The 12,062-nt window shown below is 41.7% G+C and overlaps 1 protein-coding gene across 1 annotated transcript in view; it reads left to right on the top strand.

Moving 5' to 3' along the window:
* Positions 1 to 12,062, top strand: part of PDS5A (PDS5 cohesin associated factor A) — a 58,633-nt gene that overhangs the window by 9,927 nt on the left and 36,644 nt on the right. Inside the window, 4 exon segments of the mRNA XM_083459743.1 lie at positions 8,611 to 8,814; positions 9,414 to 9,500; positions 9,883 to 9,980; positions 11,467 to 11,593. Coding sequence (XP_083315869.1) covers positions 8,611 to 8,814; positions 9,414 to 9,500; positions 9,883 to 9,980; positions 11,467 to 11,593 — 516 coding nt within the window.

The raw sequence follows: 12,062 nt of genomic DNA on the forward strand, positions 1-12,062 counted from the left end.
TAGTCTAGTGAAGCCTAACAATATTCTTGTTCTTCATCTTCAATTAAGCTTGACTTAATATTCTAAGGCTGTCGTCATATGTACACTTACTAAAATTAAAGGAACAGCAGTTCTGAGTTGACATCATTTGGAAGACAAAAGACAGTAGCAAGGACAAGGTTAGGAAATGCTTCCTGAATAATTTTGGATGCCATGTAATTTTATTTGTGGGCCTTTGATCTACAAGGGAGCCAAAGGTGTGAAAAAAGTGGAATATAATATTGCACTGAATGAATTATTTACATCTGTCTTCACAGTGAGATCCCCTTGCCTTTCACAGGAAGTGAGTTTGAGGAGCTAAGACAAATAGTCATGACGAGACAAAATCCTAGGCCTTATTGACAGAATAAAAACTGACAAATAACAGGGTCCAGATTACAGCCATCTGAGAGTTCTTAAAGATTTCAAAAGTGAAATAGCTGATCTTTTAACAAAAATATGTAACTTGTCTGTAATATCAGCTTCCATACCTGAGGGCTGGAAATGCAGAGCTTTTTTTCAGGGGGAATTCTCCAGAACTCAGTTCCGGCACCTCTTCAGTGGGTGCCATTGCCATTCTAAGAGAAAGAGAAAGGCATTCATGGTGAGTTCCAGCAACTCTTTTTCCAGAAAAATAGCGCTGTGGAAATTTAATCCCAATCTTTTAAAAGGAATTATGGGAAGGTCCTGTCATAGAGAGTAGAAATAGATGGATAGTTCTTTCATTAAAGGGATGTAAAAAGTGGAGTCCCCCAAGGATCAGTATTGGGGCTGTTTCTTTTTAATTTGTTCATAAATTGCTTGGATTTAGACGTGAGCAATGAAGTAGCCAGATTTGCTGATGATACCAAATTGTTCAGGGTGCTATTGTTTTTTACTGCATCTAGCGATGTTTGTGGCTTTATAAATTGCTTTGGATAAATTAGTTCTTAAATTGAAATTGTGTCACTTACAGACCTTGGTGTGTCTTTATATGTAGAACCTTTGGTGCTGTCCCGCCTCACAGTTACCCAGGAATCTTTGCTGTACAGGACCCAGGTGCTGCTTATTGTAGTAAATCTCTGCAGTAAAAAGCTATTTGAACTTAAGGCCCGCTTCTTACTAAAGTGGTAAACCAGTACCACTTCAGACTACAAGTGGGTGCTCTCATGCCTGAATGCTTCTGGACACATTTAGGCTTCTATGTACAGGGAGCTTTGTGTAATGGAAAAGATTTCTAGCTTAGCCTTCTGCATGGCATGCAGCATTCAGGGAGGCCACATCTACACTCTGAAGTGAAACTCCTCAGAGTTGGGCTTAACCACCCAGCAAGATAAAGTGGCAGAATAGTTCCTGATAGCAAATTGGTAGGCACCCGCTTTTCTCTCAGTTTTTGGATGTGAAGTGTGTATTCAAAATACTTTCTTATTATCCTTCGTCTTATAGTTTCCCTTGGGATTTGGAGGAAGATATTTTTAGCACTACAGAGTGCCCCATTTAGTCTTACTGTAATGGATCAAGTACAGTGCATGCTAGCACATCACTTGTCTCGTGCCCATGCAAAAATGAGTCACTAAGTATTTTACCTACTTAATTACTGCTTACTGCTAATTTATTTCTATTAATTTCATAATCATTGTGTCCTTGATTATGAAAAAAAAAGAGTAGTCTTACCAAGCCATTTATGAGTGCCAACAGCAATTAAACTTTCAAATAGAATAGAAAGTCTTCTTAATGGATCTCCTCTTCTGCCCATATGTGATAGGACAGTGTGTGCCCATATGTGATAGGACAGTGTGTTCTCCTTTCCTGAGCATGACCTGTCTGAACACCAGTATGCAGGGGTGGTGTGTTTTTTGTTTGTTTTTTTGGAAAACAGTACAAAGTTTTATCCATGCAAGCTTTAGGATCGTGTGTAACACCGCAGCCCTACTGATGCAACATATTTCTGTGCAACACAGCTTCCACTTTCTGTCCAGTCCAGCCTCTTGCTTGCTCTCAAAGTCTGCTCCTAAGGGTTTGGGGACCCTCTGGAGAAGATGTGGGGGGTGCCTGGGGGGTGGAGAGGAAACAAAAGTTCCATGTGGAACCATGCTGGCAAAGCATTGGATACAACCGTTAGTTTTTTTTTAATTAGATTCATTCATCTAGATTCATTGCTAGCTTACATACTTCCAATATGTGAAAAATGTATACACAGTATTTACATATAGGATTTTCTTTTCATTAATTTGAGGAACTTTGCGGGTTTCATTACCAAGAATCTCCTTTGAATTGGCAATTTGCACATGCCCCAGAACTATATCTGTTTTGGTTTTGTTCCGAGCAATGAGAGCAGTCCTATTTCAAAATAATATCAGAAGGCAATGTTGCTTGAAATAGGTTGTTCTCCCTAAATAGTTGATGTACAATGTATTTTCTTCTCCCAGAGCACCAGACTTCTCACGGAACATAATTTAAATACTACTTTTGCTATATTTAATGCAAATATATACCTTTACTCAGGTATAGGAATATACCGTATTTTTCGTCCTATAGGACGCACTTCCCCCCTCCAAAAATGAAGGGGAAATGTGTGTGCGTCTTATGGGGCGAATGCAGACTTTCGCTGAAGCCTGGAGAGCGAGAGGCGTCGGTGCGCACTGACACCTCTCGCTCTCCAGGCTCCAGGAAGCTATCCGCAAGCCTTGCACACCCGGGGGGAGTTCCCCTGGGTGCGCAAGGCTTGCAGGTGGCAGCCTGCAGCGTGGAGCACAGGGCGCCCTCCGGACGTCCCGTGCTTCGCGCAGGTGTCGGCAAGCCTTGCGCACCTGGGGGAACTCCCCCCGGGCGCGCAAGGCTTGCGGGCGGCAGCCTCCAGTGCGGAGCATGGGGCACCCTTCGGAGGACGCCCCGTGGTTCGTGCAGGTGTCGGCAAGCCTTGCACACCGGGGGGGACTCCCCCCGGGAGTGCAAGGCTTGCGGGTGGCAGCCTGCAGCGCGGAGCACGGGCTGCCCTCCGGCGGACGCCCCGTGCTTCACGCAGGTGTCCGCAAGCCTTGCGTGCCCAGGGGAACTCCTCCCGGGCGTGCAAGGCTTGCGGGCTGAAGCCTGCAGCGCGGAGCACGGGGCACCCTCCGGAGGACGCCCTGTGTTTCACGCAGGTGTCGGCAAGCCTTGTGCACCGGGGGGAACTGCCCCCGGGAGCGCAAGGCTTGCGGCGGCAGCCTGCAGTGCGGAGTACGGGGCACCCTCCGGAGGTGTCCGCAGCCTGCCGCCCGGCGCTTGGGGCACCCTGAAGCAGAGCACCCCTCACGCCGGGCAGACATCAGCCAGCCCCACAACCTCGGGGGACAGTGGGGAGGCGCAGCGCCGCCATCCCACTGTTCCCCGACCTGGTTTTTGGGGGGAAATAAAGGGAAATTTTTTCCCCCTTTATTTCCCCCCCCAAAAAAGTAGGTGCGTCCTATGGGACGAAAAATATGGTACTTCCTGAAAAAGGGTGATCTCATTTTCATTGTTAGAAACTGAGATATATAAGCTAGGTCCCAATGGCTCTTTACAGTCACCAAAAGGGAATGTCTAGTTGCCATTTGGGGGCAAGACAGCTCTAAAGTCTTATCTTTCAAATGATGGACCAGCGTGATTGATTCTCAGTTAAGCATCTGGCTAGTTCAGATGACAACCGTGAGCTAGGTTAAGAGCTTTGAGAACTTGAAAAGTCACTTGATCCAGGGACAATCCAGATATATCTTGGCCTTTTCCTACCTCTTTTTCTTGATGGTGACTGCTCCTGCTCAGGCTGCACAGAAAAAGCATTTTGGTTCCAAATATTCATTCAGATAAAATATAACTGATATAATTCTACAGGAAGGGGTATTGATGTGTGAAAACAACCCAGATACAATGACTCCAGACATGCACCTGGACGTGGAGACGTCAGGTGCCATCCAGGTACCCAGGCATCATCACTTGGTCACAAGTTGTTTAAAGCCAGGTGCAAAATGCGGCTGGCTAATTTCAAACACTGCTCATTATGAATATGGCTAGATAGAAGAGGCATTAAATTACAAAGGAGAAAGGTTGTGAGCTGTGAACTGTCATTAAATACTATTCAATTTCCCCACCACTGAGTTGCAGTGAAATCACAAGGGATCTCAGCCCAGTGGCTAGTCAACATAAAGTCTGATGACTGAGATGTCCCTTGTGGGGAAATATGTAGATGTTTACCAGGAATTGCAAAGTTAAACTAAATCAAATTGCCAGTAGATTGGATCAAAGTTTCATTTTGCCACAATGTTTAGTGATTCTATCTTCCTTTTTCTTAAAACCGTGAATACCCAGGAAACCGTGCTTCGCAAGACGAAAAATTCGCAAGACGAAAAACCTTGCAGAACGAATTAATTTCATCTTGCAAGGCACCACTGTACTTCTTTCTTTCAGTTTTTCAAGTTCAGAAGCTGAGTGTTGTAGTGAATTGAAGCAAACTGGTTACTTCCAGACTAAACTGTTGATGTGCGCTCCAACTTACCGTATTTTTCGCTCTATAACACGCACCCGACCATAACACGCACGTAGTTTTTAGAGGAGGAAAATCCGTAGGCATGCCACCCATAGGCATTTCCTCCATAACACGCACAGACATTTCCCCTTACTTTCTAGGAGGAAAAAAGTGAGTGTTATGGTGCAAAAAATATGGTAATTCTGCTTTCAAGAATTAGTAGTTCTTCGGGGAAATTATGATTGAGACATGAGTACAACCTGACATGGTAGCAGATATTTGTAGCACTTGCACACATCACCTGCAAACGTGAACTTGGCATAATATTTGTGAGTGGCACACATGTTGCTTGGGCTGTTTGCCATTTGGCTGTTCGTTCCAAGCTAGCAGGTGAATAGCAAATTATGAGGCCGTGTTAGATTGCTTTACACACAATTGTTGCTCAGTTACAATAATCACTTGGATCGTGTATAATGGGGGTGGACATTGTAGAGAGCAAACATTATTAAAGGGGAGAAGTAATTAACAAAGTGTCCAGATATTCAAAACGTATCTGTTTGAGTTGTCTTTGTAACACATTCTAAACAGGCATGTGCTTATTGCTTAATGAGTACATGCTATTTTGTAAAATAAATATTAACTAATCCTGCTGCATGTCTTGGTAACATTACAAATTGTAATCTAGTGATCTACTAGTGCTTACTTATAATGTTTGTACTGTATTCCCAAATTCCTAATAGTGCAACATGAGGGAGAAGTTAGTGGTTTTTTTGTATGTATTTGGCTTCTGTTTTTGTGTAGGTGGGTGTTTCCCCCCACAGAACGTTGATATCCTGGTTTACAGAAAGCACAAATGTCTTGTAAAATATTTTTTAGTAGAAATTAAATAATTACATAGTTCAACAATCAGTATCTACTTTATTGAATTCAAGTTACAAAAAGTAATTTACCAGTGTTATTTAGTGCAGTTATTCAACAGTTAATTCTTTAGAAAATCTGCTAATCTCAATTAAGACATAGGGGAAGGATAGTCAAGTAGACTGTGCATAAGAGAAATACTGCTATTGTGGCCTTGTTGTGCAGTTGTTGTAGTTTTTCTGATAGGACTTCCTAGTCATCTAGAAGATGAATCAGAATTAAAGGATCATTGACCCATTGGTATTTAACGTTTCTTTTCCTTTAGAAATCAGAGCAATAACTTGAAAGTTCAACAAACTCCATAAATTAGTATTTACAAGTAGGGCTCTGCAACAAAATATTGTACTGTGAAGAGTTGCTGTTCAAGGTCCCAGCCACCTCATTCTATCCCCCCTCCCTCCTCCCGCAACAATCAGTCAACATTTCATGCTTACTAAGCATACTCGATCCTCCTAATCAGGCAGTGTTGGGATATGTTTGCTTGTTTGTGGAGACTGCTGGGGGCGGGTCCAACATGGCGAGGACTGTAATTAGCATTGACTGCCACCGAGGGAAGTAATTTTTCCTTTTTTACTTCTCTACTTTTTAACTTACTGAGAGTCTAACAGCACCTTCTTGTCTATGCTATGAGAAACATCCTGGGCAAGTTCTGTGAAGCATCCTGGGCAGGCCGCCAGCTGCTAGCTATTAACCGCCAACTCCCTTCTATACTTTGTCCCTGAAACTCCTGGTAGTCTCCACACAGAGAAGCTCTTAAATTGAACAAACTGAGCACTTTCTATTATTTTCTCTCTTTTTTGGTTGGGGAAACCTCTCCTTGTTTACTCCCCAAGGTGATGCTATGCCTTCTAGTAAATGCCACAGGGACCCAGAGGATGTAGCTCTCTCACCGGTTCCCAAACAATCTAAAATAGAGGACTTTTTTAACAAATCTGCTTTTACAGTTCCAACAAAAAAACGGTTTTCTCCTCTTGAAGATGATTGTGAGTGTGGGGAGAGTATTCAAGGTGAGAGCGTGGAACTGGATCCAGCAATGGGGCAAGCTGATCCTGTGCTCCTCAGAGAGGAAGGAATAACAAGTAGGGAGAGCACCCAATTAACTCTAATTGCAAGAACGGTTGAGCATATCTTCCAGCAAATTAGAGGTATTGCCTCTCAAATAACCCAGTTATCCAAAGAGGTCCACAGTTTATCAGTTAATAACAAGCAGGCATCAACAGAACACCATAGTACCAAAGGAAATTGGCGACAACAAGAGCAGACCCCTAAGCTCAACATAGAACGTGCAGAGGCTCTTAAAACAAACTTCTTATTTAATCTTCCAACCAAAAAAGATCTGCATGACAATTTGTGGAAGGCCAGATCAAACTCCTAGCTAGAAAGGTGCCCGGCGTTCCAAACGACATTTATCAGACTTACTTGGCATTGGACTTACAGAGATCGACCTCGTTAGGACTGAACTCTTGAGTACCACAAATCAAAGCCAAAAAATTATGTTAACTTTTTCCTCTACTAGACTGCCCTCACTAATTCACAAGCTGAAATTCAGATTGTCAAGCAGAGGAGTTTTTCCAACTTGGGTATTTCGCAATTCTATTGTTGCACCCTTATGTAAGATGAGGACTGCTGCTTCAGAGGGGCTCACAAAACCAAAGCCTGTATCCCCAATGGAAATAATGACATCACAAAAAACTTGGCAGGTGGGGAGGAAACAGACATGCCTGAGTTGAATCCGCAGGATCATGCCCAACATCAAAATAACCAGGTGAGCCAAAAGGAACAGCCAATTCCTCTAGACAATCATCTTCAGGAATCTGAGCACTCTGTAAATCCTTTGGAAGAGGATTTTCTCAGCTCCTTTAGGAATCTCCCTCAGGAAGAGCAACAAACAGTTATCAAGAGGCTTGATAGAGACTATAGAACCACCGGAGTATTGGACAAAGATGAGATATTTAGAAGAGGAGGAGTCAGGAAATACACCCAAGAAATCCCCATTGGCAAACAATTTGCAAAGAAAAGGCCCAGTGATTACAAATGTGAGTACTTTATGTACGACAACTGAAATAATCAAACATCTGGATTATTCCACTAGCATTAACAATAAGCTGTTGCCTCAAAAACTGGTAAACTCCGAGAGCACATCAGCCAACAATTGACTAAGAGTAAATCACTGTAAAACAATTAAACTTCTCTCATGGAATGTAACAGGGTGGACGAACAAGATCCAAGACAGTGATTTCTGTTCTTATCTACAAACACATGATAACATCTTTCTTCAAGAAACCTGGGCAAAAGAGGGCACTATGGTTGAATTACAGGGTTTTACAAGTTACACTCAACCAGCTCTTAAAACTGTAAAGTATGGAAGGCCTAGTGGGGGGCTGGCGGTGCTGGTGTCAACCTCTCTTAATGTATCAATTCAACAGTGTCCCTTGTTGACCACCCCTAATTTTTTAGTGTTGTCCCTTTCTGATAGTCTCCTGAGAAATACTTATTGCATATGTGTGTATATACCTCCAGTAAAGTCTTGTGGGGAACTGAGATCATACTGGGATAAACCTGACCAACTACTCGAAAGTATAGACTCTCTGTCACCTAACCCTCGGTTTATCTTGGGAGGTGACTTCAATGCCCGGATCGGCCTTGTTTCCCCACAAAATACAATATTATCTGGTCTAAACTTGGAGGCTTGTTTGTGTGTTTGTAAGGTTGAGATGGACACTCTTGTGTTTAGTACCAGCTCTAGTAAATTCTTTATTTTTCAACTGATATCTGTAGGTAGCTTTCTTCCGTCTCTGAGGACATTTCAAAGTAGCATCTCAGTGTGAATCAGAATGTGTGAACTATCAAGACAATGAGATGGTTCTGTCTACCCTTTGTCTATGATTTTCTGTCTTGTTCCAGCCATGCATTCTATTCCCTTCAATCCAGTTGTCAGTTTCCTCCCTCAGTTACTATTAGACTGTTTTTGGGGTCTCCACTTGGGTTTTTCATGTGAGTTTTTTTGTACTGCAGATTTTGTGCATACTTCAGGCCTACCCTGTGTAATGAATAACAGTAAATAATAGTAAATAAAAGAAGCTTAACAAATACTGAATTGGTGTATGTTATATAAACTTGTAGTGTCAATATGTTGAATAAATTGTTTATTGCAGTAGAAGTTGGAGAGAGCAATGCTTAATGAAAATTAGAAGTGTTCATATTTTTACTCCTAGATGGTAGTGAAAACGTTTATGGACATGGACCAGGATTCAGAAGATGAGAAACAACAATATCTCCCGTTAGCCTTGCACCTTGCATCAGAATTCTTCCTCAGGAATCCCAATAAAGATGTCCGTCTCCTTGTAGCATGTTGCTTGGCTGATATCTTTCGAATTTATGCCCCAGAAGCACCATATACTTCCCATGACAAACTCAAGGTAAACTTTGCGAATAATCTCAACCCATTTCAGTTGTATATTCAGGAAATTCATGGGTTGTCTCACTGCATCAAAGACTGAGACATTAGCCTCCTTTGGACATAATGAAAAAAATATGGTTTCTCATTATGAGATCATACTGCAATAAGTCTCAGGTTGGCATGCTTGCCCCTCTCTAGTGCATTTGCACAAAAGAGTTCAGAAACTTTCACTACTGTTCTGATTCACCCTAAACTGGTTAATCTTAACTATGATTTATAGAAACAAGCCATCATTTGTAACCCATCATTTGTATTTAGCTTGTTAGTGCAAACCATAGTTAAGATTAGTCACCATTTGTTCGGGTTCACATATATTGACAACCTGTGGTTAATAAAAAGTGGAAGTGGAAGCCATGAGCATGTCTGTGTTGGAGAAGTGTGAAAGGCTTGCTGGGGCTTATTCTTGTTGAAACCATTGTTAGTCTGAACAAGGCCTTTGTGAAACTTCCCCAATAGCGAGTATAATATTTATAATATAAAGAACTTGAACTATACAGTTAGCAATGTTAACATATCAGAGTACATCTGTAAAACATTCACTTCCTTTTTGTTTTGCAGGATATATTCTTGTTTATTACAAGACAGTTAAAAGGATTGGAGGATACAAAGAGCCCCCAATTTAACAGATACTTCTACTTACTAGAGGTAACTTTTTCCTATACTTTATTTACACATGTTAATTCCTTGTGGTCAAAGGAATTTTGACTTGTGAAAGTTGCAGTTTAATAGTGTATATGCTTGTTACAGAAACCAAACTTCGGGCTCTGATCCTAGATTTATATTGATGGCATCCAGATATGTCAACCTGTGAAGCTATCTGGATATTATTAGAGCAAAAGATTACATAAATGGATAAATCCATGTTTCCTGACTTTAGAAATTAGGGTTTTGGCCTTTTAATTAATTAACAGAACTGCTTAGTTGATCATACTGGCAGACTACTTTGAAATTTTAATGTATATTATCAACATTTGCGTATACATAGTTCAGATCAAAACTGTAATTTAATGCTTTGTTTTTGTTATAGAATTTAGCTTGGGTTAAATCTTACAACATCTGCTTTGAGTTGGAAGATTGCAATGAAATTTTTATCCAGCTTTTTAGGACACTCTTTTCAGTTATCAAGTAAGTTGGATTACTTTGACCTCTTGTGCAATCCTTGCATGCAATTTAAAAACTTTAACATGTTGAAATAATAATATAATTGCGGTTTATGTATTCCAGGATTGTCTAAAGTTTTAGTGATCCAGGAAAGAAATATTACTTGATTAAGATTTATTACAATTTTATATTATAAATCAATATTGGCAACACTAAAAAAGTACCTTAGGAGTTGCAGTTTTTCTATGTTCTGCTATAGTTATATAGCTGAGAACTGTACCTTGTCACCCATAGCTATATTTATGTTGAGTGTGTGTGTGCCTGCGCGTGTGTGTGTGTGTGTGTGTATGTAGAGAGAGAGAGAGAGAGAGTGAAATGCTAGTTTTCAGAGTTCTACAACGAGTCTAATGTGATCATTAATGAGAACTGGAGAGGGCTTTGTTCATTATCTTTCCCATTAAATTCTGTGGGACAAAAGACCCTAGCTGTAAATGGCAAGACAGTTGGAGGAGTGGCAAAATTTACTTTCCCACAGAACTGGGGACAATTTTAGATCCTCTATTCCAGGACAGTCATAACATGTGGGGCCCTCAGTGCTTTTTTGGCGGCCCTCAACAACACTTGACCCCCCCCCCGACTTCCCAGAGCCAGGAAAGGAGGTGCTGCGCTTTGGAAAGGAAGTGTAAGGGCTCTGGCAGGGTCCTGTAATCCACCCACCTTCTCCCCAAAGTCTAGTTAGCACATTCCCAGCTTTGGGAAGGAGGTGTGAATGCTCTAGGTCTAGGACCATGCCTGAGTCTCACACCTCCTTCTCAAAGCCTGGTGCCTTGCTTAGCCAGCTTTGGGAAGGTAGCAGGAGGGCTGGGTAAGGGGTGTCAAATTTTGGGCTCACCCTCCCTCTCCTCTGCACAACAAGGCAGCGTGTCCGTGTTCTGTGTCAAAGTACTCTTGGGGCCTACTTCTGTCAATCTAGTGGAATGATACAATTGGAGGCATTGTTTCATTGGGAGCAAAACCTGACCATCACCCTGACACTGGGTAGTCTCATTCTGAATTGACTGGGAGTCCATTGGGAGTTTGTGTTTCTATGCGCAAACTACCACAACACTCCCTCAGGAACTCTTGTAATAGATACCCTCCTCACCTCATTATAAAAATAAGATTTAGATAATGAATTAATGTTGCCATTAAAGGTGACAAGACTGTAAAAGTATACAAAGCTGTATTGAGGCAGTGTGATTTAACAGAATATACAGAGGAATAATTAGTGTGGTGTAATCTCCATCCAAGATACTTCCCAGCATGGTATATTGGTCAGGGAGAGGTCATCATGTGACCAATTGTGACTCAAGAGGAAAATGTCAGTTACAATGACCTAATTGCTTTTATTAACAGATATATGTTAAAGGATGTGAGATTTAATTGTGTCATTTAGTAACAAGGATCTGTTATTAGTTGGTTATATTGATACTGCTAAATCAATGTATTCTAATTTTGATGTTATATTTAGCAATAGCCACAACCAGAAAGTACAAATGCACATGCTAGATTTGATGAGTTCTATCATCATGGAAGGAGATGGAGTTACTCAAGAACTATTGGACTCAATTCTTATCAACCTCATCCCTGCCCACAAGGTTTGCAAAGTAAAAAACAACAACAACCCTCTCCCCACTCGTGCTTCAGTAGCATAGCTTTACTTCTGTGTCCATTTCAATGTTTTGTCCAGAGAACTGCAAAAGTTGCTTGTTCCCTCCCTTCTTTGTCTTTCCTTGTTCCCTCTGTGCATATACCTTGTTGCTGCTTCCTCAATTCTGGATGTAGAGGTACTCAGTTGATTCATAGGAGAGATGCTGGGGCTGAGCAATTATAGTGTGCTGATTTGGAGAAGCCCAAGGTATGTCTGCCCTCTGCTTTTCTTCCTGTAGGCTGCATACAGCATCTCTCCTGGGACCCAACAAATCTGTTCAAGATTCAGTTAGGTGCTGGGTAGTGCTTGGCTTCATGGGAACAGAACAGGGGAAGTCATTAAATGGGAAGCTAGGTAAAGAAGAAGGCAGTTTTCTCCAACCTAGTGCCCTCCAGATGGTTTGGACTGCAATTCCC

This window comes from Podarcis liolepis (assembly GCF_965112155.1).
Source record: "Podarcis liolepis genome assembly, chromosome: 9".
NCBI classification, from domain to species: domain Eukaryota; kingdom Metazoa; phylum Chordata; class Lepidosauria; order Squamata; family Lacertidae; genus Podarcis; species Podarcis liolepis.